At 36.9% G+C, this 26668-nt stretch overlaps 1 protein-coding gene across 1 annotated transcript in view; it reads right to left on the bottom strand.

The window, feature by feature from the left end:
* MACROD2 (mono-ADP ribosylhydrolase 2) overlaps positions 1-26668 on the bottom strand; it is a 2341201-nt gene that overhangs the window by 990722 nt on the left and 1323811 nt on the right. Inside the window, exon 6 of the mRNA XM_036245484.1 lies at positions 5207-5328. Within this exon, the coding sequence (XP_036101377.1) occupies positions 5207-5328 (122 nt within the window). The remainder of the gene's footprint in view (positions 1-5206; positions 5329-26668) is intronic.

Below are 26668 nucleotides of genomic sequence, written 5' to 3'. Positions count from 1 at the left end.
GTTTAAATAATAAAAATAAATAAAATATCTCCTTTTAATAAAAATAGGAGGAAAGTGAAGTTTATTTGTTCTCCACTTTGTTTCCTGTTTCTCCCAAGCTCCCTTCAGAGTTCCTTTCCAGTCTACTCTTCCCTCAGGCTGAGGTGCTTGGTCCTTTTATCACCCTCTAATTTACTCTGCCAAAGTAAAAAATAACTTGATAGATTCCTTCATATTAAGGTAATAGAAAATTAATCATATGCTGATCTCATGAGTATTTGCATTTTAAAGAAAAATTGCAGAAAAAAACAATGCCTGACCATCATAAATTACTTATTAATTATGGAATTTGGGCCTCTGTGGGAAGATATTTAAAAGTGACAAGAGAACTAGAGAGTATTCTCAAATCATAGCATGAACAGCATGATCTTGTCTATTTGTCAGGATGGTCAGGAGATGGACACAAATCATATATTTGAGGATCATCATTATATTCTCTGGAAGATACTTAAATAATAGTTTGGTACACAGTGGGTACTACTATTTATTAAATAAATACATGATCATACTATTTGTTTTACCTCCAGTAAAATTTTGAAGAATATATTCCTTTGGAGAAATTAGAGTAAAGCAGTTATCTCTGACCTTCTGTTGTAATCCCTGAAACCTTTGGTTTAACTTTGGCAGAAAAGTGGTGCCCATCAAATATGTCATTTATTCATGGACATTGCCCTGATTCCCTTCAATAGGCAGGACTATGTGCATTGTTCTGGCTACTGAAATGAGAGCAGAAATTGTGTGTATCACTTCTAAGCTGAGAGTAAAAAGCTCATGCATTTTTATGAAGTCTCTGTTCTGTGGTGGAAGAGGCTCTCAGTTCCAGATGGTACAGCTGTGAGATGATGGAACATCCATAAGCCAGGGTCTCTGAATGTGAGGCACTGAGATTTTGAGGTTATATGCGGTTGCAGCACAGCCTTTCCATGCTGTGATCCAAACCAACAGTGTAATATTCCCATCATGGCGTGTACCATATTGGCTCATAGCGAATTTGTTACATATCTGCTACCCCATCTTACCTGGTTACTCTTTATTTTTGGTTGTAACTTTGTTCTAAAACAAAATATATTTGGAGAAACTATAATAATATTAGAGTATTTTTGAAAATTTAAAAATTAGATAACAATTTTAAGACAGTTACATGGTGGTACAAGATTAGTATAATTCAATTCAATTCAATGCATCTACTGAGCAGTAAAAGTGTGATATGCTCTGTGTTATCAATAGATATCAGTTTGTAATATTATTAATGAATAGAAATAAGATGCTATTAATAATTTTTAACAATAATAGTTTTAATTGCCTAAATAAATATATTATGAGATAATAGAAAATATTTATCAGTCTCTGTCCCTGGTTCCTGGCACAGAGTCTGAAAACTCTTGTAAATCCCTAAATGCTAAGAGCTATAGGCTCATATTTTGTTCTGATGAGGCAACTGTGAGTGGGCCCCGAGATGACCCCTCCATGGGCACTGGTTACCAGAAAGACCAAGCCATGATTAGAAATTTGGAATTTCCAGACTCACTACTCATCCTCCAGAGAGGATAAGGGGATAAAAATGGAATTAATGACTGACAATACCTGCATGAGGAAATCTTCATAAAATCTCAATAGTACAGGGCTTAAAGAACTTCCAGGTTGACAAACAACCACACTGGGGGCGTGACACACCTCAACTCTGTGGGGACAGAAGTCCCTGTGCCCAGAACCTGCCCAGACCTCACTCCATGTTATCTCTTCATCTGTCTCCTTTATCATATCCTTTCATAAACCGGTAAATGTAAGAAGTGTTTCCCTGAGTCCTGTGAGCCACTCTAAGAAATTAATTGAACTTAATAAGGGGATCATTGAAACCTCTGATCTATAGCCCATTGATAACCTGGGCTTGTGAGTAGCATCTGAAGTGTGTGTGTGTGTGTGTGTGTGTGTGTGTGTGTGTGTGTAGGCAATTTTGTGGGACTGAACCCCTAACCTTTGGAATCTGATGCTATGTCCAGGTTGATAGTATCAGAATTGAGTTAAATTGTAGGACATGCAGCTGGTGTTGCAGAGAATCACTTGTTATGGGTTAAAACCACCACACATTGGGGTGAGTAGGAAAGGAGATCCACAGGGAAGAAACACAAAATAGGGGATGATGAGGTTTGTCTCTACACTGGTGGACAAAAAAATTGAACTTTCCTTACAAATAGACTAACTTAATACTTTCTAATAATGTATCTTTGGTTTAAAAGCATCAATAAATGATATGATAAATATCTAGAAGTCTGATTTTCAAAATAGATATCAAAAGAAGAATGACTGGCCAGTTTGGCTCAGCGGTTAGAGTGTCGGTCTGCGGTACAGAGAGACCCGGGTTCGGTTCCCGCTAAGGGCATGTACCTCGGATGCAGTTTGTCCCTGGCCCTGGTCGGGCTGTGTGAGTGGCAGCCACTCGATGTGTCCCTTTCACATCGATGTTTCTCTCTCTCTCTTTCTTTCTCCCTCCCACTCTATCTGAACAAAAAATGGAAAAATGTCTTCAGGTGAGGATAAAAAAATAATAATAATTTTTAAAAAAAGAAGAATGATATCAATCTCCTAAATTTGCCAAATCATATATAATGTGAAATTATATATTCACATAATTGCCAATTCACATAAAATGTGAAAACATCTTATACTTGAAGTAATGTTGCAAATACTTTTATAGAGAATTATATTTTTTTTCAGTTATTTTATATCTGTTATTTCCACTGCTCCTCCTAATAGCCACATGAGTTAGGTCTGAGATTACAGTAATAAATTGCTGGAAACCAAGGCTACAATATATTGCCATGACTTGTCCATGGTCACACAGAGATTATTGGCAGAGCAAACACTAAGCTACTCTGCCAAAAGGGTTTATAAGCTCAAGTTAAGTTTTTCTTCCTTTTTTTTTAGCCTCACCCGATGACATTTCTGCATTTTTCCTCAGATAGAGTGGGAGGGAAAGAGGGAGGAAGAGAGAGAGAAACATCAACATGAGAGAGACACATTGAGTAGTTGCCACCCACACTTGGGGACAAACTGCAACCAAGGTATGTGCCCTTAGTGGGAACTGAACCCAGGACTCTCTGGTCTGCAGGCCAATGCTCTAACCGCTAAGCCAGACCAGCCAGGGCAAGTTTTCCTTCCTTTTTAACAAGCAAGTGTTTTATGTCATCCATCTCTCTTTATTTTGATAAATCTACTAAGTACAAGCCTATTCTATAAAATATCTATCCAGTCTTAATCACATTTCTAAGAATTTTTTATTAACCCCCAGATAATTAGGATCTGATGACATTAGCAGTATTATGTTTTCAGTGTTGTTCAAGAACACAACATTCCATGTCAAGGAGAAAGCCCTGTTTCCTCCTTCAAGAAAAAGAAAAGAAGGAGGAAATGAGGAGAAAGAATGAAAACAGATTTTATTTTTATGAGTAACATACAAGACATTCAATGGCAACTCCAATCAACTGTGCCATAACATGGAGATGAATTTAGCTGAAAATGTTACTTCATTCACATTTTGAAGATATTTTCCATCTCCATTTTACTTTCTAATATTGGAATAACTTCAATTTAGCACTACCTGCTAATTTGATCCCAATAACATGTCTACCCTCAAAATCATCATCAAAGATGTTAAGGTAGAACTAATTCCAACCCCAAAATGACTAGAATATTGCTTAAATACATCTGATAGGAGTTAGTTTACCTTTTTCCATAATTTGTCATCATCTTACCTAATGGTAGCAAGTGGTGTAACAGCAGATGTGATTGTTTTAAGATTATCTTAGTAATGTTTCTTTTTCCTATTAAAAGAATGGGTGCTTTTTTTACACTGTTTCTAATGGTCTCTTCTTATTTATTTACTTAATAAAAAACAAAATCTTTAGAGATGCCAGTAAATTCATTAGGAAATTATCTTTAGGTCTCAAGGTCTATATTTTCCAGGCTGAATCTTTTACACATAACCATTTTTCCAAGCACTTCATCCCCTTGCCTTTTTTAATCAATAAGCCATATTACATTTTAATTATCCACTGAATGTGCACACCAGTTTTGATTTTCCTTATTTTCCTGTAGAGAACAAACTTAGCCAACCGGTTTAGTAGTTTGCTTTGTTCTATTCTCCTTGAAAACTTGAGTTTTCTCCTCTAAGACACAATAGTCTTACTTATTGATTCATTAAAAAAAAATTTTAAATCAAAGAGTGAAATAAAATATCCAGCTCTGTTAATAATTATGCAAAGATTTAAAAGTTTGTATAATTGGCTTGTAAAAAGTTTCTTTTTTAAGCAAACTCACTAATGTACATTGAAAAAGTCACTTTATAATTACAATCATGCATGAAAAATACAGTGAAGATCAAGTTTATCTAAATGTGTTTGACTCTCAATGCTTCTTTATGCAATAATAAAACCACCACTTTTGTGAACACACAAGCTATGCTGACCTATTCAACCTTTTAAGAAGTCAAAGGTTTAACTGCCTCACAATTTCAGTAAGGCTACACTCTCTGTGAAAAGACCCAAGAGATTCTGCCCAAATTAACTCACTCTTGGGTATTTACACTTTCGTTTTTCTCATAGTTTTATTTTCCTTGTGTAATTGATGTGTAATAAACGTAATACATATTTTAAAAGAAAAGCAGGTGAATAAATACCTCCAAATCCATCTAGCGAAGACTGCCTTTCATCTCAGTCTACTGGTGAAGAAATAGATTAGATCCACATTTTCTGAACTCTCTCTGTCTAAATTGATAAAACTTAGAAGGAATGTGGCATACCCAACCACAGAATATTAGTTCAGGAAAAGGAAAATAAATCTAAAAGAATAACAAATGTCAAGTAATAACATACAAACGCTCTTCAAAATATAATGGCACAGAGAGAGAAAGTAGATGAGATGGTTCCAGTTCTGGGACTCTAAATTGTTCATGATGCTTTCAATCCCAAAACATCATGAACAATTTAGCAAATACTTAAGAGCATACAAAAAATGAAGCCACGATAACCAACAGACGACATCACTAAGAGCCTTAAAGTTAGTTTTTAGAATTTTGGAAATGGTTTTCTACCCTCATTTTGGACAAGACTGATTTCTAAAGTAGAAAGGCTGAAAAAGAATAAAGAATAAGGAACACAAAATTACTTACAACTGATCGGATGTTATTTTCTTTCACCAGCTTTAGAGATGATTTATAGCAATTTGCAAGGTCTTCCTTGTGGGAACCATTAATATGGCCTCTTGCTATTGGCCCTACAGTATGGATGACATCTGCAAATGCAAGAGAAAGAAACAATAAGATAAGCAAGGTATTTTTCACTTTTCACATAACTGGTGCCTTATTTATTTTAGGCATTTGTGTGGGAGCCTGAAGACAAGCAAGCTAAGAAACAAGTGCTTCTCTAATAAAAGATTTTAGATAGCACAACCCCCTAAAGTAGGTGATTTCCCAGGAAGATGATATTGTGAAAAGGAATTTCCTGGCAATAAATTGTTCCATCGTTAATGGTAAGATCCAAGTTAGACGAATTATAAAATGTGAATAACTGACACCCTGGTAAAAGATAAAATCTTGGTGGGAAATAAACTAAGAAATAATTGCCAGAAAAATGAGCATTCTGAATTGACATGGGAAGAAAGAACCAATGCTATGCATCATTTACTTTTAAATAAGACAATAGATTCAGGCATTGTACACAATAAAGAAGGGCAAGTTTCTGAAATATGACAAGATAATTTATAATTACTAGTAATAACCCTAAAATGAGTAATGTTAAAACATCCCTACCAATTTTAAAGTGCAATCTACCAATATATGAGATATCCTAACGATAATAGTACCTTACTTCTATTTTTTACTATACAGGGTAAAGCAAAAATAGGTTTTCTATGGAAAATAATACAGAAGTTAATAATTATAAAAACTTGTTTTGCATACTTACAACAGTAAACCTACTGTTGATTCATCCTATATTAAAATTTTATTTTTATTTATTTATTTTTTAATTTTCTTTTTCTTATTACTTTTAGAGAGAGAGGGAGAGAGAGATAGAAACATGATGACAGGGAACATCAATTGGCCACCTCCTGCATGGCCCCCACTGGGGATTTGGCCCACAACCTGGGCGTGTACCCTGACGAGGAATTGAACCGGCAACCTCTTGGTGCAACACTGAACCACTGAGCCACACCGGCCAGTCCTGTATTAAAACTTTTTTAAGAAAATCTATACGTTTCAACTTCTATTTATATTTAAAACACAAAATTTGTTTTTTGGTGGGTTTTTTTTTTTTTTTTTTTTTTTTGCATATAACACCAGCCATTGTGGTATTCTTTTAGTCTCTACTCATAAACTTTTGAATTTAGGATCATAATGAAAAAGGAATGTCCTAACTTTAAGTCCATAAAGATTATTTTTAAAATATTATAATTCAAATTATTTGTAAATGTCTTAAAACTCTTGCTTCCTAGTCTTATCTGTTAATCTATTGGCCCAGTTCATTTCAGTAACAGCAACTATATTGATCGCAAAAAAATTTTAGTCTAATAGTTTTGGAATATTATAATGAAATTATATTATTTTCTTTGGCTAATCAGTACCATTTAGTTTAAAAAACAATGAGAGGGAATAAAAACACATTACAAAAATGAGCGTGTGGAATAGTGTTAAATTTTATGTGAAATTTAGATAGCAGAAAATAAATCACTAAGGAAAAAATCCTTGTTGATTGCCTGTTAAATGTCAAGAGTATCATTTGATGTTTGAGAAAATCTCCAAAATGTTGATTTCAACTTTTAACTCTGAAACTATATCTAAACCCTAATCAGATCATATTAAAGGTAGTATCTTGTGATCAAAATAGGCAGAAATGTCACCCATAAATTCATGCAGATGTTATTTTACAGGCAGACTTGGCTTTAAAGTGAGAACCACTACAATGAAAGGAAAAGGTAAAGGGAGATTAGGGTGTATTAATTAAAAAAATAAAAGCACACTGATTTTTTTTTGTAATAATAGTAACAAGTAAGAGTTGCATATAGTGGAACAATACAAGCCTTTACCCTATGCAGTCAATTTTTAGATGAATATTTTACTTTAGTTTTTGTTTTTATTTTATTGTTTTTAATTAATTTATTTTTGTAATAGATGTTTCTCCTTTTTTCCCCATTGACATCCTCCTCCCCATCCTCCCCACCCCATCCCCAGCTTTGTTGTCCATGTTCACCAGTTATGCATACATGCATATAAGTTCTGTGATTTATCTCTTCCCTCCCCCCTAAACCTCCTCTTCTAAGGGTTGTCAGTCTACACTCTACTTCCACATCTCTGGGTCTACCCTGTTCTTCAGACTGTTATGTTCATTATATTCCACAAAGAAGTGAGATCATGTGATAATTTTCTTTCTTAACTTGGCTTGTTTCACTTAGGATAATACTCTCCAGTACCTTCCATGTCCTCTCAAAGGATAAGAGATCTTTCTTGTTTTACACAGGCATAGTACTCCATTATGTATATGTAACACAGCTTTATTTTTATTTATTTTTTATTTAATTAATTAATTTATTTTTGTTACAGATGTTTCTCCTTCCCCCACTGATACCTTTCCCTCTCCCTCCTCGCCCTGTACCCAGCTTTGTTGTCCATGTCCAATGTTCGTGCCTACATGTATATAAGTTCTGTGGTTTATCTCTCCCCTCCCACTCCCTCTTCTGGAAATTGTCCATCTGTACCCCACTTCCACGTCTCTGGAACTACCCCATTCCTCAGACTGTTATGTTCATTATATTCCACAAATAAGTGAGATCATGTGATATTTGTCTTTCCCTGCTTGGCTTGTTTTGCTTGGGATAATACTCTCCAGGTCCCTCCAGGTCATCTCAAAGGATAAGAGATCTTTCTTTCTTACAGCTGCATAGTACTCCATTATGTATATGTACCACCACTTTTTGATCCATTCGTCTGCTGATGAACACTTAGGCTGTTTCTAGATATTAGCTATTGTAAATAATGCTGCTACAAACATGGGGGTACATATATTCTTTCTGATTGGTGTTTCAGGCTTCTTAGGGTATATTCCTAGAAGTGGGATCACTGGGTCAAATGGAAGTTCAATTTTTAATTATTTGAGGTAACACTATAGTGTTTTCCATAGTGGCTGCACCAGTCTGCATTCCCACCAGCAGTGCACTAGAGTCCCCTTTTCTCCACACCCTGGCCAACACTTGTTGTTTGATGATTTGTTGATGGCGGCCAGTTTGATGGGTGTGAGGTAATACCTCGTTGTTTTAATTTGCATCTCTCTGATGATTAGTGATGTTGAACATCTCTTCATATGTCTCTTGGTCATTTGTATGTCCTGTTTGGAGAGGTGTCTATTTAGCTCCTCTGCTCATTTTTTAATTGGGTTCTTTATCTTTCTTTTGTTGAGTTGTATGAGCACTATATATATTTTGAAAATTAACCCCTTATCTGATGTATCATTGGCAATTATACCCTCCCATACAGTGGGTTCCCTTTCCATTTTGATGGTTGTTTCTTTTGCTTGATGTGGTCCCACGTGTTCATTTTTTTCTTTGTTTCTGTTGCCTTAGGTGATGTATCAGTGAAAATTCTGCTGCATATGATGTCTGAAATTCTGTTGCCTACATTTTCTTCTAGGATTTTTATGGATTCACAGGTCACGTTTAAGTTTTTTATCCATTTTGCGTTTATTCTTGTGTATGGTATAGGTTGATGGTCTAGTTTTATTTTTTTGCATGTAGCTTTCCAATTTTCCCAACACCATTTATTAAAGAGGCTGTCATTACTCCATTGTATGCTCTTGCCACCTTTGTAAAATATTAATTGAGCATAATGTCTGGGGCAATTTCCGGATTCTCTGTTTTGTTCCACTGGTCTATCTGCCTGTTCTTGTGCCAGTACCAGGCTGTTTTGATTACAGCAGCTTTGTAGTACAACCTGATGTCTGGTATTGTGATCCCACCTACTTTGTCCTTTATCAAGATTGCTGTGGCTATTTCGGGTCTTTTTTGGTTCCATGTGAACTTTTGAAGTATTTTTTCTAGTTCTATGAAATATGTCATTGGTATTTTGATGGAGATTGCATTGAATTTATAGATTGCTTTGGGCAATATATACATTTTAATGATGTTAATTCTTCCAATTCATAAACAAGGTATGTGCTTCCACTTTTTTATATCTTCCTCTATTTCTTTTTTCAATGTCCTGTAGTTTTCTGCAAAAAGATACTTTACTTCTTTGGTTAAGTTTATTCCTAGGTATTTTAATTTTTTTTTTGCCACAATGGTAAGTGGGATTGTTGTTTTAGTTTCTCTTTCTGCGAGTTCATCATTGGTGTATAAGAATGCCATCAATTTCTTGACGTTAATTTTGTATCCTGCTACTTTGCCAAATTCATTTATTAAGTCTAGTAGATTTTTGATGGAGTCTTTAGGGTTTTCTATGTACAATACCATGTCATCTGCAAATAATGACAGTTTCACTCCCTCCTTTCCAATTTGGATCCCTTTTATTTTTTCTTCCTGTCTGATTACTGTGGCTAAGACTTTTAGTACCATGTTAAATAAGAACGGTGAAAATGGGAATCCCTCTCTTGATCCTGTTATTTTTTTGAGGGTGGTGGTACATGCCCCTAGTGGGAACGAAACCCAGGATTTGCTGGTCCACAGGCCAACTCTCCAACTGCTGAGCCAAACTGGCCAGTCTTGTTCCTGTTCTTAAGAAAAATACTTTTATTTTTTGCCCATTGAGTATGATGTTGGCTGTAGGTCTTTATTATGTCAAGATATTACCCCTGTTTTCCCACATTGCTGAGCATTTCTATCAGAAATGGGTGCTGGATGTTGTTGAATGGTTTGTTAGTGTCCATTGATATGATCATGTGGTTTTTATCTTTCATTTTGTTTCCGTGGTGTATCACATTTATTGATTTTCAAATACTGTACCAGCCTTGCATCCCTGGGATGAATCCCATTTGGTCATGAGAAATACTTTCCTTGATTTATTGCTGGATCCAATTTGCTAATATTTTGTTAAGGATTTTGACATCTATGGGCATCAGGGATATTGGCCTGTAGTTTTCTTTCTTTGTAGTGTCTTTTACTGGTTTTGAATTTGAATTATGCTGGCCTCATAAACTGAGTTTGGAAGTCTACCTTCGTTTTGAATTTTTTGAAATAGTTTCAGAAGAATGGGTATTAGTTTTTCTTTGAATGTTTGGTAAAACTCTCCCATGAAGCTGTCTGGGCTTGGGCTTTTCTTTGCTGAGAGTCTTGATTATATCTTCAATTTCCTTAGTTGTTATTCGTCTGTTCAAGTTTTCTATTTCTTCCCAGTCCAGTTTTGGGAGACTATATGTTTCTAGAAATTTGTCCATTTCGCTTAGATTATCCATATTGTTGCCATCTAATTGTTCATAGTAATTGTTAACGATCCTTTGTATTTCTGTGGTGTTAGTTGTTACTTCTCCTCTTTCATTTCTGATTTTGTGTATTTGGGTTCTCTTTGTTTCTTAGTGAGTCTAGTTAAGGTTCCATCAGTCTTGTTTATCTTTTCAAAAAACCAGCTCTTTGTTTCATTGATCTTTTAAATTATTATTATTATAATTTTGGTCTCCATGTCATTTATTTCTGTTCTGATCTTTACTATTTCTTTCTTTCTGCTTGCTCTGGGTTTTCTTTTAGTTTGTTTTTTAGTTCTTTTGGTTGTGAGGTTAGATAGTCTATTAGAAATTTTTCTTGTTTGCTGAGGTAGGCCTGTAGTGCTATGAACTTCCCTCTCACAAATGCTTTAGCTGCATCCCACTGATTTTGTGTTATGTGTTCATTTTCACTGGTTTCCAGGATGTTTTTAATTTCTTCCTTGATCTCCTCAGTAACCCATTCATTGTTTAACAACATGCTATTTAGCCTCCATGTGTTCAAATGTCTTTGCATGTTCTTGTTGCAATTGATTTCTAGTTTCATGCCATTGTGATCTGAGAAGATGCTTGATATGATTTCAATCTTCTTGAACTTGTAGAAACTTAGTTTGGGTCCTACCATGTGGTCTATCTTTGAGAATGTCCCATGTGCATTATAGAGGAATGTGAATTCTGTAGTTTTGGGATGTAATGCTCTGTAGATATCTATTAAATCCATTTGGTCTAGTGCTTCATTTAGAGTCTCTGTTTCCTTGCCAATATTTGTCTAGAGGATCTATTCAGCGATGTCATCAGGGTGCTGAAGTCCCCTGCTATGATTGTATTGCTATCAGTTCCCCCTTTGAAGTCCTCCAGAAGATTTTTAATATATTTTGGTGCTCCTATACTGGGTGCATATATGTTTACTGAGGTTATATCTTCCTGTTGGATAGATCCTTTCAATATTATGTAGCAGCCTTCTTTGTCTTTAGTTATGGCCTTCATTTTGAAATCTATTTTATCAGATATGATATTGCTACCCCAGCTTTTTTTTCCTTTCCATTTCCTGGAAGATTTTTTTCCATCCTTTCACTTTCAACCTATGTGAGTATTTTGTTGTGAGGTGGGTCTCTTGTAAACAACATATAAATGAGTCATGCTTTCTTATTCAGTCAGCTACTCTGTGTCTTTTTATCATTCAATCCATTTACATTTAAGGTGATTATTTATATGTTTTTATGTACTGCCAGTTTTGTTTAGTGTGGTTATGGTTTTTTTTTTGTTTGTTTGTTTTCTGTTTCTTCTACTAATTACAGCAGTCCTTTTACCATTTCTTGCAGTGCTGATTTGGTGCTAATGTATTCCCTTAGCCTTTTTTTTTTTGCCTAGGAAGGTCTTTGTTTGACCTCCTATTTTGAATGATAGCCTTGCTGGATAGAGTAGTCTTGGATTCAGACCTTTGTTTTTCATAACCTTGATGACTTCCTGCCATTCCCTTATGGCCTTTAGTGTTTCTGTTGAGATGTCAGCTGAAACCCTAATGGGGGTCCCTTTGTAGTTAACTGGTTGCTTATCTCTTGCTGCCTTTAGGATTCTCTCTTTGTCTTTAATTTTTGGCAGTTTGATAACTATGTGTCTTGGAGTGAGCCTGTTTGTGTTCTTCGTACTTGGGGATCTCTGTGCTTCTTGAACTTGAATGCCTTCTTTCTTTACCAAATTAGGAAAGTTTTCTGTCACTATTTCTTCAAATATATTCTGTAACTCTTGCTCATTTTCTTCTTCTTCAGGGTCTCCTATGATGCAAATATTATTACTTTTCCGGTCGTCCCACAGTTCTCTTAAGCTCTCTTTCTGTCTTTTAATAGTTTTTTCCTTTTGATTTTCTGATTGGTTGATTTATTTTATTTTATTTTAAATCTTTATTGTTGAATGTAGAATGTATTACAGATGTTCCTCATTTTTCCCCCATTGACTCCCTCTTCCCCACTCTCGGCCCCATCTTGCCTTTTCCCACACTATTGTCTGTGTCCATTGGTTATGCATATAAGTTCTTTGGTTTATTCCTTCCCACCCCCCAACCCATTTCCCTTTGATGTTTATCAGTCTAGCAATGAATTTGTACTTCTTAATCCCTTCACTTTTTCACCCATTCCCCCAACCACCCTCCCATCTGGCAACCAACAAAATGTTCTCTGTATCTATGAGAATATTTCTGTTCTTCCTGTTCATTTTGTTTGTAAATTCCATTGTTGATAGATATGTATTCATTGCCATTTTGTTTGTTCATATATTTTATCTTTTTCTTCAAAAAGACGCTTCATCATTTCATATAATAACGGTTTGGTGGTGATGAACTCCTTTAACTTTTTTTTGTCTGAGAAACTCTTTATATGACCATCAATTCTAGATGACAGCTTTGCAGGATAGAGTAATCTTGGTCGTAGGTTCTTGCTTTTCATCACTCTGAATATTTCTTGCCACTCCCTTCTGGCCTGCAAAGTTTCTTTTGAGAAATCAGCTGACAGCCTTAAGGGAACTCCCTTGTAGGTAACTAGCTGCCTTTCTCTTGCTGCTTTTAAAATTCTCTCTTTGTTTTGAACCTTTTGCGTTTTGATGATGATGTGTCTTGGTGTGGGCCTCTTGGGGTTCATCTTGTTTGAGACTCTCTGTGCTTCCTGGACTTGTTTGTTTGTTTCCTTCATCAAGTTAGGAAAGTTTTCTGCCATTATTGTTTCAAACAAGTTTTCGATTTCTTGTTCTCACTCTTCTATTTCTGGCACCCCCAAAATGAGAATGTTGGCACGCTTGAAGTTGTCCCAGAGGCTCCTTACACTATCCTAATTTTTTTGGATTCTTTTTTCTTTTTGCTGTTCTGATTGGGCGTTTTTTGCTTCCTTATATTCCAAATCGATGGTTTGCTTCCTGGATTTACGTACTCTACTATTGAAGCTGTGTAAATTATTCTTTATTTCAGTTAATGCCTCCTTTATTTCTGACTGTGTATCCATCATTTCTGCCTGGTTCTTTTTTATGCCCTTGATGCCCTCACTAAGTTCACTGAGGTTCTCACTAAGTTCATTGAGCATCCTTATAAGCAGTATTTTGAACTCAGCATCTGTTAGGTTGCTTATCTCCATTTCGCTTAGTTCTTTTCTTGGGGTTTTGTTCTGTTCTTTCATTTGGGACCTGTTTCTTTGTCTCCTCTTTTTGGCTGCCTCCCTGTGTTTGTTTCTGTGTATTACTTAACGATTGGTATGGGGCTAGCTGAGACTAGAAGCTGCTTGTTTGAAAGAATTTAGGAAAACCTGAAGCAGGATCCAAGACAGGCCAATCCTATGGTTAAGCAAGTGGCAATAGCTTGTGTGGGCCTGAAAGTTGGGTGGGGCAGGGCCTCAGGGAGTCATCAGGGTGGGGCTACCAGTGTGAGCTAGGTTGCTGGAGTCCCAGATATGGCGACTGTCTGCCGCCCCAGGGAAGGGCTCACCAAAGGAACAAAGGCCTCTGACAGCACGTTTGTCCTGGAGAAAGCCCCCTCTCCAGCCCTCGCTCCAGTGCCAATCACCTCAGTTCTTCCTTGTATGTCTCTGGTGCCCCTTGAACTGCCTCCCCTCCAAGCTTAGAGGGAGAGAGTCCGATAAGTCCATGCACGGGCCCTTTAAGGAGCTGCCTGGGGCTCCAGCCACTTCAGCTTCCCTGAGCCTCAGTTCCTGTTGGTTTTCCAGCCAGAAGTTATGGGGATTCTCTTCCTGGCACTGGAACCCTGAGCAGGCACCAGTCTGGATGCAGTTGCTGCTTTAATTCCGTAGTTGTAGAACTTCCATTCAGCTTGATTTCAGGCAGTTTTGAATGATGGTTGTTCTGTAGTTTAGTTGTAACTTTGATGTGGTTGATACTGCGTTTATCTATGCCACCATCTTGACCAGATGTCCTGATTTTTTTTTTTTTTACCCTGTCTTCTCATTCACTGATCTGGTCTTCAGCTTCCTCTAATCTGCTGTTTAGTCCTTCCAACATGTTCTTTATTTCTGCTATGTCATTCTTCATTTCCTCTTGGTTTGTTTTCAATGTTTCTATATTTTTACTCATGGAGTTGAGGTCCTTACTCATGCTGTTCAGCTTCCTCAAGATCATGGCTCTGAACTCTACCTCTGATAACTTGCTTAATTGCATTTCATTCATCTCATCTTTGGTAGAGGTCTCTTGTTCTTTTATTTGGGATTTGTTCCATTTTGGCTCTTTCAGTGGGTTTTGGAGCCTGCCACTTTTTTCCTGTTGTTGTTGGTGTTCTGCTGTTTGTAGCTCTCTCTACTGGGTTTGGATGAGGGAGGGAGGAGCCATGTTAAATACCACTGTCAAGTCTTACTTTCCTGGGTAGAGTTGCAAGCCCAGGAATGTTTCAGTTATTCTCTAGCTTTTTGCCTGGAAGCTCTTAGTCTTAGTTACTTGAAGAGACTTGGTTTCTCAGTTGAATGAATAACTCCCTCAGGTGTTTTGCATAAGAGGATTTCCTGAGGGTGGGGTAGATCTGGTTGTTAATGAGCCTCAACTGGTATTTCATTGGCCCACCTGGGTGGGGTTGAATCTCTGAGGGAGGGGCCACCACCTCTCCCTAGAGCCCTGTGAAGGAATAAGATGGCCACTGTACTGCATGGCTGCAACTCAGCAAAACCTCTGAGTTCCCTCCAAATCCCGAGTATCCCCCACAGTTCCAGTCCAGTCTGCCCTCCCTCTGCAGGAGCCCAAGGTGAGTGACTATACCTAATGTAGTGCTCTGTCCCGGCCCTCTGCGCTGTGGACCTGGCTTGAGATTTTAACCTCAAGGGTGCTGCTCACTGCTAAGACCATTGCTGTTTATGGGCTCCCAGCCCTCATCTCGCACCTCCAAAATCCTACCAGGATCTATTCAGTGTCTCTGGTTATATGTTCCTTGCAAGCTGCTTTTCTGTTGCTTTTTCCTGACAATTTGTCTTTATTTTAGTTGTAATTCCAGTTTGGTCCTGGGAGATGGTCTGTGTAGCTTCCATTCACTCTGCTGCCATTTTGGAATCTCTAGTTTCTGTTTTTATATGAACACTATACTACATGAAGAAGAAAGATTGTATTTAGCTTTACTTTAGTTTTTCTTTTTGTGACTATGTGCTGTTTGTGCCCAGCTAGGATAATTGTACACAGTAGCATTTCCCAAAGTGGGTTCAGTAAGACATGGGTGTAAAGGTCAATTAAATTTGGGAATAACTGGGTGAAATTAAATCAACCAGTTACCGAGAGGCAGGGCCTCTCTGGACATTTACTGTGCTGTAGCACCTTGTGAGTCTCCACAGTGCAGACAGAGTGCTCTGTGTCTGAAATACATTAAACTACTGAAATCTGTGTTTTGCAGAGCACCTCATGTGACCATGTTTCTACAAATTAACCTCTGAAAAATGTTCTGGAGAAATTTTAACATTCTAATTGTGTTAAAGGTGAAGTCCATGTTTATTTCAGTCCTTCCGCATTGCCTCTGTACATCAAACACTCAGTACAGAAAGAACACAAAATATGACCTTGGTTTCCTTATTTAATGGGTAAAGAAGTTCAAGAATAAGTGTCTCTTATCTGGGGTCATAAAGATGTATCTACTTGAGCCAAGTCAAAATAGGGGATGAATGAGGAGAAAAGAGAGAGAAGCTCAAAAGATCCAAAAATAGTGCCATCATAAATTTCTTCTTTAGCCATCATTGTCCACATAACATAAATGAAATTTATGAAAAATTATTCCTTGCATTTATTTAGTTCTCCATTTAATTTAATTTAAAAGTTTGAGAAGAAATAGACAATAAATGAGCCTCCTCAATTTCAAAATATAATCTCTATATTTTATGTTCTATATTAAATTTAGAAGATCCAGGATCAAGCATTATTATCAACCAACTATGTTGACCTCTCAGATCCACATAGCTGGAGGTGAATCAAAGTGAGTTTCAGAAGGAAATTTTCTTCATTATTTTAATTGTTCGTAGTACTTCTGAGTAACTCTTCCACACAGAGAAGTTCTTTTTCATTCTGTTATAAAATTCAGTCAAGAGTCCTGCCTTCTAATTCCAGCTCCAGGACTGACTCACTGAATGCTCCAGATGAATTTGTTATTATATTGATCCCTGCCTAGGTTTTCTCATCTGTAAAACAAATCAGTTGCTTAGGTGATGTCTGTGGTTTCTTTTGTGCTGTGTGTCACTGTTAATATTTAACCTTGTAATGGAGACGGAGTACACAACAATGTCAGGGCAGTTAAAGGAAATGTTAAACATGGTTAAGTGGCTCGTGAGCCTTGTGAGAATAAGGATCGATTTAAATATACATATATGTGTGTGTGTGTGTTTATTGATTATTTTTAGAGAGAGAGGTAAGTAGAGAGAGATAGTAACATTGATATGAGAAACATTGATTGGCTGCCTCCTGCATGCCCCCCGCTGGGGATACAGCCAACAGCCAGGACATGGGACAACATTCAATCCATAGAGCCACACCAGCCAGGCTAAGGATACTTTTTTTTTTTTTTTTTCATCCACACCCAAGGACATTTTTCCATTTTTGTTCAGACAGAGTGGAAGGAAGAGAGAGAAAGAGAGAGAGAGAGAAACATCGACATGAAAGGGACACATCAAGTGACTGCTACCCACACGACCCAACCAGGGCCGGGGACAAACTGCAAATGATGTACCTGCCCTTAGCGGGAACTGATCCCAGGTCTCTCTAGACCGCAGGCCAACATTCTAACCACTGAGCCAAACCAGCCAGGGCTAAGGATCCATTTTTAATACCAAAAATATTATAGACTACTCTTTCACAATAATAGTTTCAAAGTCCATTAACTGAGAATAAATTAAAGACAAACAGCTATTATAACTTGAATAATGCTTTGTATTAATTTATGTTTTATTATTAAATACCAAAACATTTTTATATAAATTTGTGGATCTCATGGTATAAATGCAATAAGGTAAACATAATGTAAACTTTGATGTCTGGCATATGCAGAGGCTCAAGAAATTGTCATCACCAGCAGCAGCAGTATCCAGGGTATCCTGAAGACAAAGGTAGGAATGACAGAGGAAAGTTTTGATGTTTACCTGTTGTATTTTTGTTATCACCTCTGATCTGATGTGAAAAGAACACTAGACTGTAAGATCTAAAATCTGATTATAAGTCACAAGTCTGAGATCTGTCACTAACCAGCTGTGTGACCTTGGGCAAGTCACTCTCCTCTTTGCACTTCCATCTTCAAAGCTAAAAGAAGGAAGTGAATGAGAGGGCCTATAAGGTTACTGGCTGCTTTTAAATGCAATTCCTGTTTTGCAGGCCTATCAAGAATTGACCTATATATTCTAAACAGTCTAGGTTATTATTTTCCAGATAAATTATTATCAGTCATGGTTCAGATTTCTCAAAAATGCTTATACAATGAAGTGCAAATTGGTCTCATCCAAAGAAGTAGTTTTTAACCAAATACATCAAAATTACAAATGTATATCCCTTTTGATCCAATAACTCTATTTCTAAGAATGTATCCTGTAGATTATATGCTTACTCATATGCAAAAGGGCATTTATAGAGCTCACTCACTGTACATTGTATGTAATAGGCAAAGATTGAAAACAACCTAAATGTCTATTACTAGACTATTCAGAACCTAAATGTCCATCAATAGGGGATCAATAAAAAAAATGTACATTTATACAATGAAATACCCATGCTTCTATGAAAAGAACAATTAATGTTTTTATGTGCAGCTATGGAAAGACATCCAAGACATATTACTAAGAAAAAGAAAGAAAGAAAAAGATACAGAGTGGTATATTATTAACATGCTGTATCAGTGTAAAAATACCCATAGGTGTAGGAAAGAATACATGTTTATTTTGGTGAATACCTACATAAAACATCACTGGGAGGAATAACAAGCATTAATAACAGTGGCTACCTACTAGAGAAACATTGGAAACTGCAAAGATGGAGGCAAATACGGGAATGTTTTCTTGTTATATTTTATGTTCAAATTGTGAGAATGCATTACCCATCAAAAAATTAAATAAAGCATTAAAACAAAGATTATATGATTTATTAATCCATGTTTCTGGATTCCACATACTATAGCTTTCTTTACAATTAATAAAGATTGTTATTGTGCTTTACAAAGATGATCTTATATCACTATAAATGTGAAGTATTCTTAGGTAAAAAATATATAATTCCAAAGGATTTAACAGAATGACTTTACTAGGTATATTTTTTCCCTTTTTTGCTACTCTCAATTATCTCTTTTTCACTGATACCCCATCCCCCACCCATCTGGCAAGCAACAAAAAGTTCTCTATATCTGTGAGTCTGTTTCTGTTCTGCTTGCTCATTTTGTTTGTAGATTCAATTGTTGATAGATAGTATCTGCCATTTTATTGTTAGTATTTTTGTTCTTGTCCTTCAAGAAGACCCTTCAACATTTCATATAATACTGGTTTGGTGGTAATGAACTCCTTTAGCTTTTTCTTATCTGGGAAACTCTTGATATGTCCATCAATTCTAAATGATAGCTTTGCAGGACAGAATAATCTTGGTTGTAGGTTGAAGGAATTAAGAAGTACAAATTGGTTGTTAGACTGATGAACCTTACAGGAAAGGGGGTGGGGGGTGGGGGTGTGGGACGAGATAAACCAAAGAACTTCTATGCATATATGCATAACCAATGGACACCGACAATACTGTGGGGAAGGCAGGATGGGGGCGGGATCAAGGAAGAGAAGGTCAATGGAAAAAATAAGGGGGGATATCTGTAATACATTCAACAATAAAGATGAGTTAAAAATAATCTCTTTATATAAAACTATTTTCAAATAAAAGTAGGATATAAATAGTGGTCAAGAAGGTATTTTTTTCCCACAGAGCTAGTATTGATTTTTAAAATTTTACTGTAAATTTATTTATTTATTTATTTATTTATTTATTTATTTATTTATTTTTATTCCTCACCTGAGGATATTTTTCCATTGATTGTTAGATAGAGTGGAAGGGAGGGAGAGAGAAAAACATTGATGTGAGAGAGACACACTGATTGATTGCCTCCCGCACAACCCCAACCAGGGCTGGGGATTGAACCTGCAATCCAGGTATGTGCCCTTGACCAGGAATAGAACCCATGACCCTTCAGTCAAAGCACTGACATTCTAACTGCTGAGACAAACCAGCCAGGACTAAAATTTTACTGTAATTTTAATATGAAAACTGGGTTCTACATACTTTATAGTAGAAATATGGAACAAGGATATACTTCTTATGTATCTCAGCAACCAAAGAGCTTTGAATAATAGTCAAGAATTTTTAGAAATGAACAATAGAGAATATTTAATCTATTTTCCCTTGCTCAAGAGAATCAGAGAAGCAGAATAATATGCCCAAAGACACAGATCAATGTGGAAAGACACAAATCTCAATGACAATATAGTCATGAATAAATGTTTCCCAAGGTGGACTTCTTACTGAAGGAAATGGTACACCTTTGTATATATCAATTGGGGCATGCTTATCATTAATCCTATTACTTTAGCCTCATACTTTGTATGCATGTAGATTCTGGATAGCTGTTGTTATGCAAAAATTTCACCCTGATACATAGTGACCATAACAAATTTATTACTTTGTATGGTTTCTCTGGGTCAGAAATTCGGAAAGGGCTCACCTAGGGGTCTGGCACTGGGTCATTCACACTGTTGCAGTTAGTCTGTGGCTGGCAGTGGAAGAGGGGAGTTGTAGCAGCTAAAGGTGGAACAGGCATCTCTCCATCTTCATGTAGCCTCGGGGACAATTCATGTGGGCAAGTTTCAATATCCTCGTAGGATGGGGCCTCCTCAGAGCAGTCAGACTGCTTACCTGACCGCTCAGGGACCCAGGAGGTGAGAGCTGTGCCACCCTTGATAACCCAGCCGTGGGATCCATGCAGTATCACTACCACTGCCCCTGGGACTGTCCAATAATTCCACCCATTGCAAATGGAGATACAAAGACCTTACCCCTTGATGGAGTAGTAGAAAAGAATTTTTAGACATATTTTTAAATGGTTAAAATGCAGGACTCCCCAGACTCTTGGGGCTTTATTTTAGTTAGCACGTTTTTTAATTATAAAGTTTGTGGTAGATAAGAAACTGGAGAAAAGCTGATGTGATGAAAATATTCCTGTGCAGCTACTATAAAAACGGTATGAGGGTTCCTCAAAAAATCATAGAACTATCTTATGATCCAGCAATTCCTCTACTGAGTATTTATCTGAAGGAACTGGACAAGATATGCGCACTCCCATATTTACTGCAGCGTTATTTACAAAGCAAACATGATATACACATATGGTGAAATATTATTCAACCATCTAAAAAAAGAAAATCCTGCCACTTTCAACAACATGGATGAACCCTGTGGGCATTATGTTAATTGCAATAAGTCAGAGGCGGAGAGACAAATACTGTGTGATCTCTCTGATGTGTAAAATCTCAAAAAACAACAACAACCAAAGAAGAGCTCATCAATTCAGAGAACAGACTGGTTGTGGCCAGAGGCGGGGGTTGGTGGCTAAGTGGCAGAATTGGATGAAGATCATCAAAACACACATACTTTCAGCATGAACAATGGACATGGACAACAAAGCTGGGGACTGGGCGGGGAGGGAGGTGGTGGTGGGGGGAATCAGTAGGGGGAAAAGCAGAAACATCTGTAACAAAAATAAATTAATTTTAAAAAAAATCATGTTCTGGCAAATAAATAATACCAACATTAAACAAGAAAAAAAATAAAAGGCACATACTTTCAGTTATAAAATAAATGAGTCCCTGGGACATAATGTACAGCATGGTGTCTGTAGTTAATAATACTGTATTGCATATTTAAAAGTTGCCAAGAGAGTACATTTCAAAAGTTCTCTTTACAAGAAAAAATAATCTATTTCCAGTATTGAGTTCTCAGACCTATTATCTTGATAAGTAAACTGCTGATTTAATAGAAAATCAGAACAAGAGAAAAATTAAAATATGATATTAATATATTTATTAATTAGAAATGCATCTAATTTAGAAATCACAATGTACGTGTAGCTCCCAAATGGAATTGCCTGGCCCAACACTAATAGTTTTGTTGCTTCTTCTGTCTTAAAACATGGCAGGGTCCTGTGGGCAAAGGGAAGGGCAGGGGTGGCTGCTGTAGAGTCAGCATCATATCTCCCTGTGAACAATGAGCAATGCTCTTTCCTTAGTGTGATGTCCAGCTCCACATTCAACAAAGGAAAAACAACCTTCATGAGTTTGAGGAAAGCAGAGAAAACGACAATGAAATTTGTGCCTTGGCCCAACATTTCAAATGCAGCCCTGTGAAGAGACATGGAAAATGAGATGGCAGGCCCTTTTGTGCTTTATCAGATTAATGTGTAGCAAGACAAATGGAACCTGTTTTTGCTCATCTGTTTCTGAAATCAATCAGTCTATAAATCAGTTCTTTTGTTTTGAAGCTAGAACCACCAACTTGACCTCCCCTACTTCTTTTCACCCTGGGAAATTAGTCTGGACTATGTAGAAAAGGAGGGTAGGATAGGAGCTTTTCTTTAAAGGGGGCTGGAGGAAAAACCCACTTTCATTTCCAAAACTGTAAATTGAAAAATATGTGATTGGAATGCCAAATAAATATTGAAAGCAAAATTATTTACAAAGATTCAATCAGAATTACTCTTGGCAAAACAAATGCAGCAAAACATTCTGCAAAAAAATATATATTTATATATTAGCATAATGAATTTTAAAACAAATGAGAGAGCACTCATATAGGTTGCTCTCATCGTTTTCCATTTGAGAAGCAACTGTGCCACATTCAGACTGTTAATGAACAGTCAGACCAAGTGTAGAATCAATTACACATTGCTTTCATTCACTCCACTCTTGTATTCATAAGTATAATCAGTCCATCTAACAGACTGCATAATGGTGAAGTGCCCTGTCAATCATATTCAAATTGCATAAATTTTAAGGAGAAAACCAATGCATAGAATTAAATTGATTTTCTTTTCTAAAGCTACAACCACAAATCCAAGCACTAAAGGTATTATTTGTAAATCTTATTGGCCAATTTATATGATAAGCACCGCCAATCTATGACCTGAAACACAATACTTGAGATTCAGTTAATGGGAAATTGAATTACCGCCTGATAGCATTACAAAGGAAATGCTGCCTTTTCTTTCCATATAGGTCAATGTTTTTACATACACACTTTCAAAGCTTGTTTTCATTATATTTCAAGAAACAATCAATTGTCCATACGCTGTCCCTTTTCAATCTGCAGCAGACATCAGTTAGGATGTATTTCAACAATTGCCCTGCAGCATGCTTCTAAGTTTGGATTATTCGCATACGTTTCTTTGGCTGCATGATGGATCTCTTTCCCTGTCCAGAAAGACTACAATAATCTTACTCTTTGTATGAGTTTAGGATAAACTAGTACTTACATTGTTATCTTCTAGTCCATTTTCCTTTGAGTCTGTGAGTTAATCTTTTTTTCTTGTCACTGTTCTTGGCTATAGAGAGCTTTGGGTTTACCTCTTTAGTGTCCTTGGTGTTATGGTTCCCTGAACAAGATGTCCAGGCCTAAGATTAAATACACAGTAGCTAAACGACGTTTACATTTTGCAGCTGATAGAAGCACACAGAATTCACTGTTAGCCCTGGCCAGTTTGGCTCAGTGGTTAGAGAGTCGGCCTGCGGTCCTGAGAGACCCGGGTTCGGTTCCCGCTAAGGGCGCGAACCTCGGCTGCAGTTTGTCCCCGGCCCTGGTAGGTTGTGCGGGTGGCAGCCACTCGATGTGCTCCTTTCACATCGATGTTTCTGTCTCTCTCTCTGTTCCTCTCTCTCCCTCCCACTCTACCTGAACAAAAAATGGAAAAGAGTCCTCGGGTGAGGATAAAAAAAAAAAGAATTCACTGTTAAATCTGGAGTGAATACACCCAGCTCAGTTTGAGGTTTGGTTTCATGTTTGTATGAGAATGTGATAATGTCACCACATTTTCAGACAACATGTGCTGATAACAATAATATTGTTTTGTGCTTTACTGGCTTCAAAGCTGTGAAGTTTTAAGCTTAAATTGTGAAATTTAAGTTACTAAATATTATTCAAACTATTTCTACCAAAATGTTGTCGTCTACATTTTTTTAAAGGAAGGGGTAAAACTCATCTTCAATTGTGTAGTAGCTCTCCTTCTTCTGCCAGAGATCTATTTAAGGTCTACCCTTTTGATGGCACCGTGTCTGGTTTCAGCTGACGTAACAGGTTCATTTCCAGTAACACAGATTGGAATTTATGTAAAGGGGATCTTCTGTGGTCAGCCACTTATAGAATCTTTGAGATTCCATAGGACGTTGGGAGTATCTGCGTTACAGTTATCTGCGACAGAGTGGAGTCTCAGAGAGACTGTGAGAAGCTGAAATCATCTGCAAAGTTCCAACGTTCCACACCATTTTAGAATGAGCCAAAAGAGATCACATCCTAGAAGGAAGTGAGTCAAATACATGGCATTTCTAATGTTTCAATAGCAGGGGAGAGGGGAGGTGGAGGTCCAGATAGACAATATGACTTTTTCAAAGAAGATAATAATAAGGTCTTTGTTCCAGTTCAAGGGATGGCAGCAATTTGAAGCCTTTTCAGAGAGATGCAAAACCAGTGCTTCATGAAGACACAAGGGAAAAGTAGGCTTTAAAATCCTGTATAGTGGGTAAAAATAAATGAATGTTAGTTCCCATTTGCAACGGTAATTCTACAGATGCAGAATCTAGGCTAGGACTGAAGTGTGCAAAGGTCAGTGTCTAAACATGCAGGATGATGCTAAGGTTATATGTGCTTGTCTGTCATCAGCCTTCCTCTATAGTTCCCTTGTCACCTCAAGTCTGGGCATGAAAGGCTCTTCTGCAATCATTTACTCAGTCATTAATTCTGTCCTTTATTCAATGAATATTTTTAAAAATATTTTTATTGAGTTTTTTAGAGAGAGAGAAGGGAAGGGAGCAAGAGATAGAAACATCAATATGAAAGAGAAAGATCAAGCGGTTGCCTCCCGCACGCCCCACACGGGGGATCAAGCCGTGCCCTGACCCGGAACAGAACTAGAACCTCTCAGTCAGTGGGATGACACTTAATCCCAAAGAGAATTTGCCTTCCTTTAAGATATGATCCCTGAACCCCAATACATAAATTAATTTTGAACTCATTTGCCTTCTTTTGGTGTCCAGTATCACTTATGTTTTACCATGTGTATAATTAACATCAACATTTCTATATACACAACTAAGAAGACTCTATCAGTCAGAGCTTTCCATAATACAGCCTTCTGCCTGAGGAGGCAGGGCATTTCCTGTCATTGGAGGGAATCAAATATGACTATATATGCTCCAAGATTCTTTCTAGTTCTGTGATGTTATGATTCTGTGTTTCCTGTCTTCGTATGGAGACTCTATGCTTCTGCTACAGGGGACATGACAAATCTATGTCTGAGTCACAAAGCCCAGGATGCTATGGGAACAGTTGCTTGATAGATAATTAGTGAATTTGTGGGTGATTAAATAAAAGTTGGCCCAATAAAATCAATCTAATCAGAGATGATACACTGGACTAGAGAAAACAATGAGGTAGAATGGACAGTCTAGACTGGGCAAGCAATGGAATGTAGTTATACTGGTTCAGATCATTCAAAATAAATTTTAATAGAACTGAGAATCTGTTTCTTCACAGAGAAACCCAGCAAGTCTGTTTAAAGATTTCCTAACTGCACTACAGATTTAAAAAAAAAAAAAAAAAAGACTCTAACACCAGCACACTCTTTAACAAAAGCTAAGAGATTCTTTCCAAAGACTTCCAACAGAAAAAATGTGTGGTGATTCCTTTGCTGTTTCTTGCAAGAGATAATAAATGCATTTTTAAAATGTGTCATTTCCCTCATCTGCATACAGTTCCTTTCAGAATACATTTGCTTTGTTCTAGAGATTGGTTTTGGCTCTCAAATCACAAAATGAAAAATGACAGATTCTCTACAGAGCTTCTCAAACAATTAATGGGGCCACTGTTCACATTTTTTTAAAAAGTGACATTTGGGTATGATGAACCCAACTCTCCATCAGAATAAACCTGGCTTGCTTTGTCTCTGAGACTGGTGTGCTCATAGGACAGTTCTGGACTAGAGCTAGTTCACACGCTCGTGCTTGCCGTCTCATCTCGGCTCTACTTCTGTGGTCTACACATCCACGTTAGTGCTACACCTACTTTTCTAAAAGAACACTTACATTTAGAGAGTAAAAACAAGAAGGACAGATTGTTTTGAGAATTAGATTCTAAAAGAAATAATTGTGGGCATTTATATCCCGTGAAGTTACATTTTTCATGAATTTATTTAAACAAAGTCAACAAATGAACAAGGGGTGAGGGGGAGTAAGAATGACAAAATACTTTTTAAAAAAAGACAGTGTCACTAAACATTTCCACAATGAGTGTTTGCTCAAGCATGAGATGAACAGGTTGGCATTGGTTGCAGGACCCAGGAGATCAGTCTACATTCCCTCCTACCTCTCAGAGATGATTAGCTTCTCATCCATAGTAGAAGCCATTGTAAACTTTTTGGGTTTCCTGACATCTTTACACTCTAAAAGTAATTGAGGACCCAAAGAGCTTTTGTTGTGGTGGGTCATATCTATCACACAAGAAAGCAAATGCAAATATACCATTAACTATTAGGAAAATGACATTATCACATAGCCTCTGGAAAACTGTACTGTATATTCACAAATAACCTTTACATATTATTATGATCATGGCACTGACCTCACGAAAGAGAGGTCCCCAGACAATTTGAGAACTGTTACATTACAGCTCCTCTTTGTGCAGACCTAGTAATTACATATAAACATTTCCTTTCTAACACCAAATGGACACCATTAACTACTTCATCTGCTCATTAAGGCTGAAGAAGCAGTGATCTTCAGCTGTGCCGGGAAAACCAGATGTATTGGACTTGTCAAGAAATGATATTTCTTTGCTTCAACTTTTAAGTGACTGAAGGCATTTTTTAAAAAAGTAAACTTAACTAAATGCAATCTTTGTCTATTGCTCAATCTTTAGAATTTAAACTAATTTCTCTTTCTTAT

This window comes from Molossus molossus, unplaced genomic scaffold (genome assembly GCF_014108415.1).
Source record: "Molossus molossus isolate mMolMol1 unplaced genomic scaffold, mMolMol1.p scaffold_m16_p_6, whole genome shotgun sequence".
NCBI classification, from domain to species: domain Eukaryota; kingdom Metazoa; phylum Chordata; class Mammalia; order Chiroptera; family Molossidae; genus Molossus; species Molossus molossus.
Note: the sequence above shows the minus strand (reverse complement) of the source record. Positions and strands in the feature narration are given on the sequence as shown.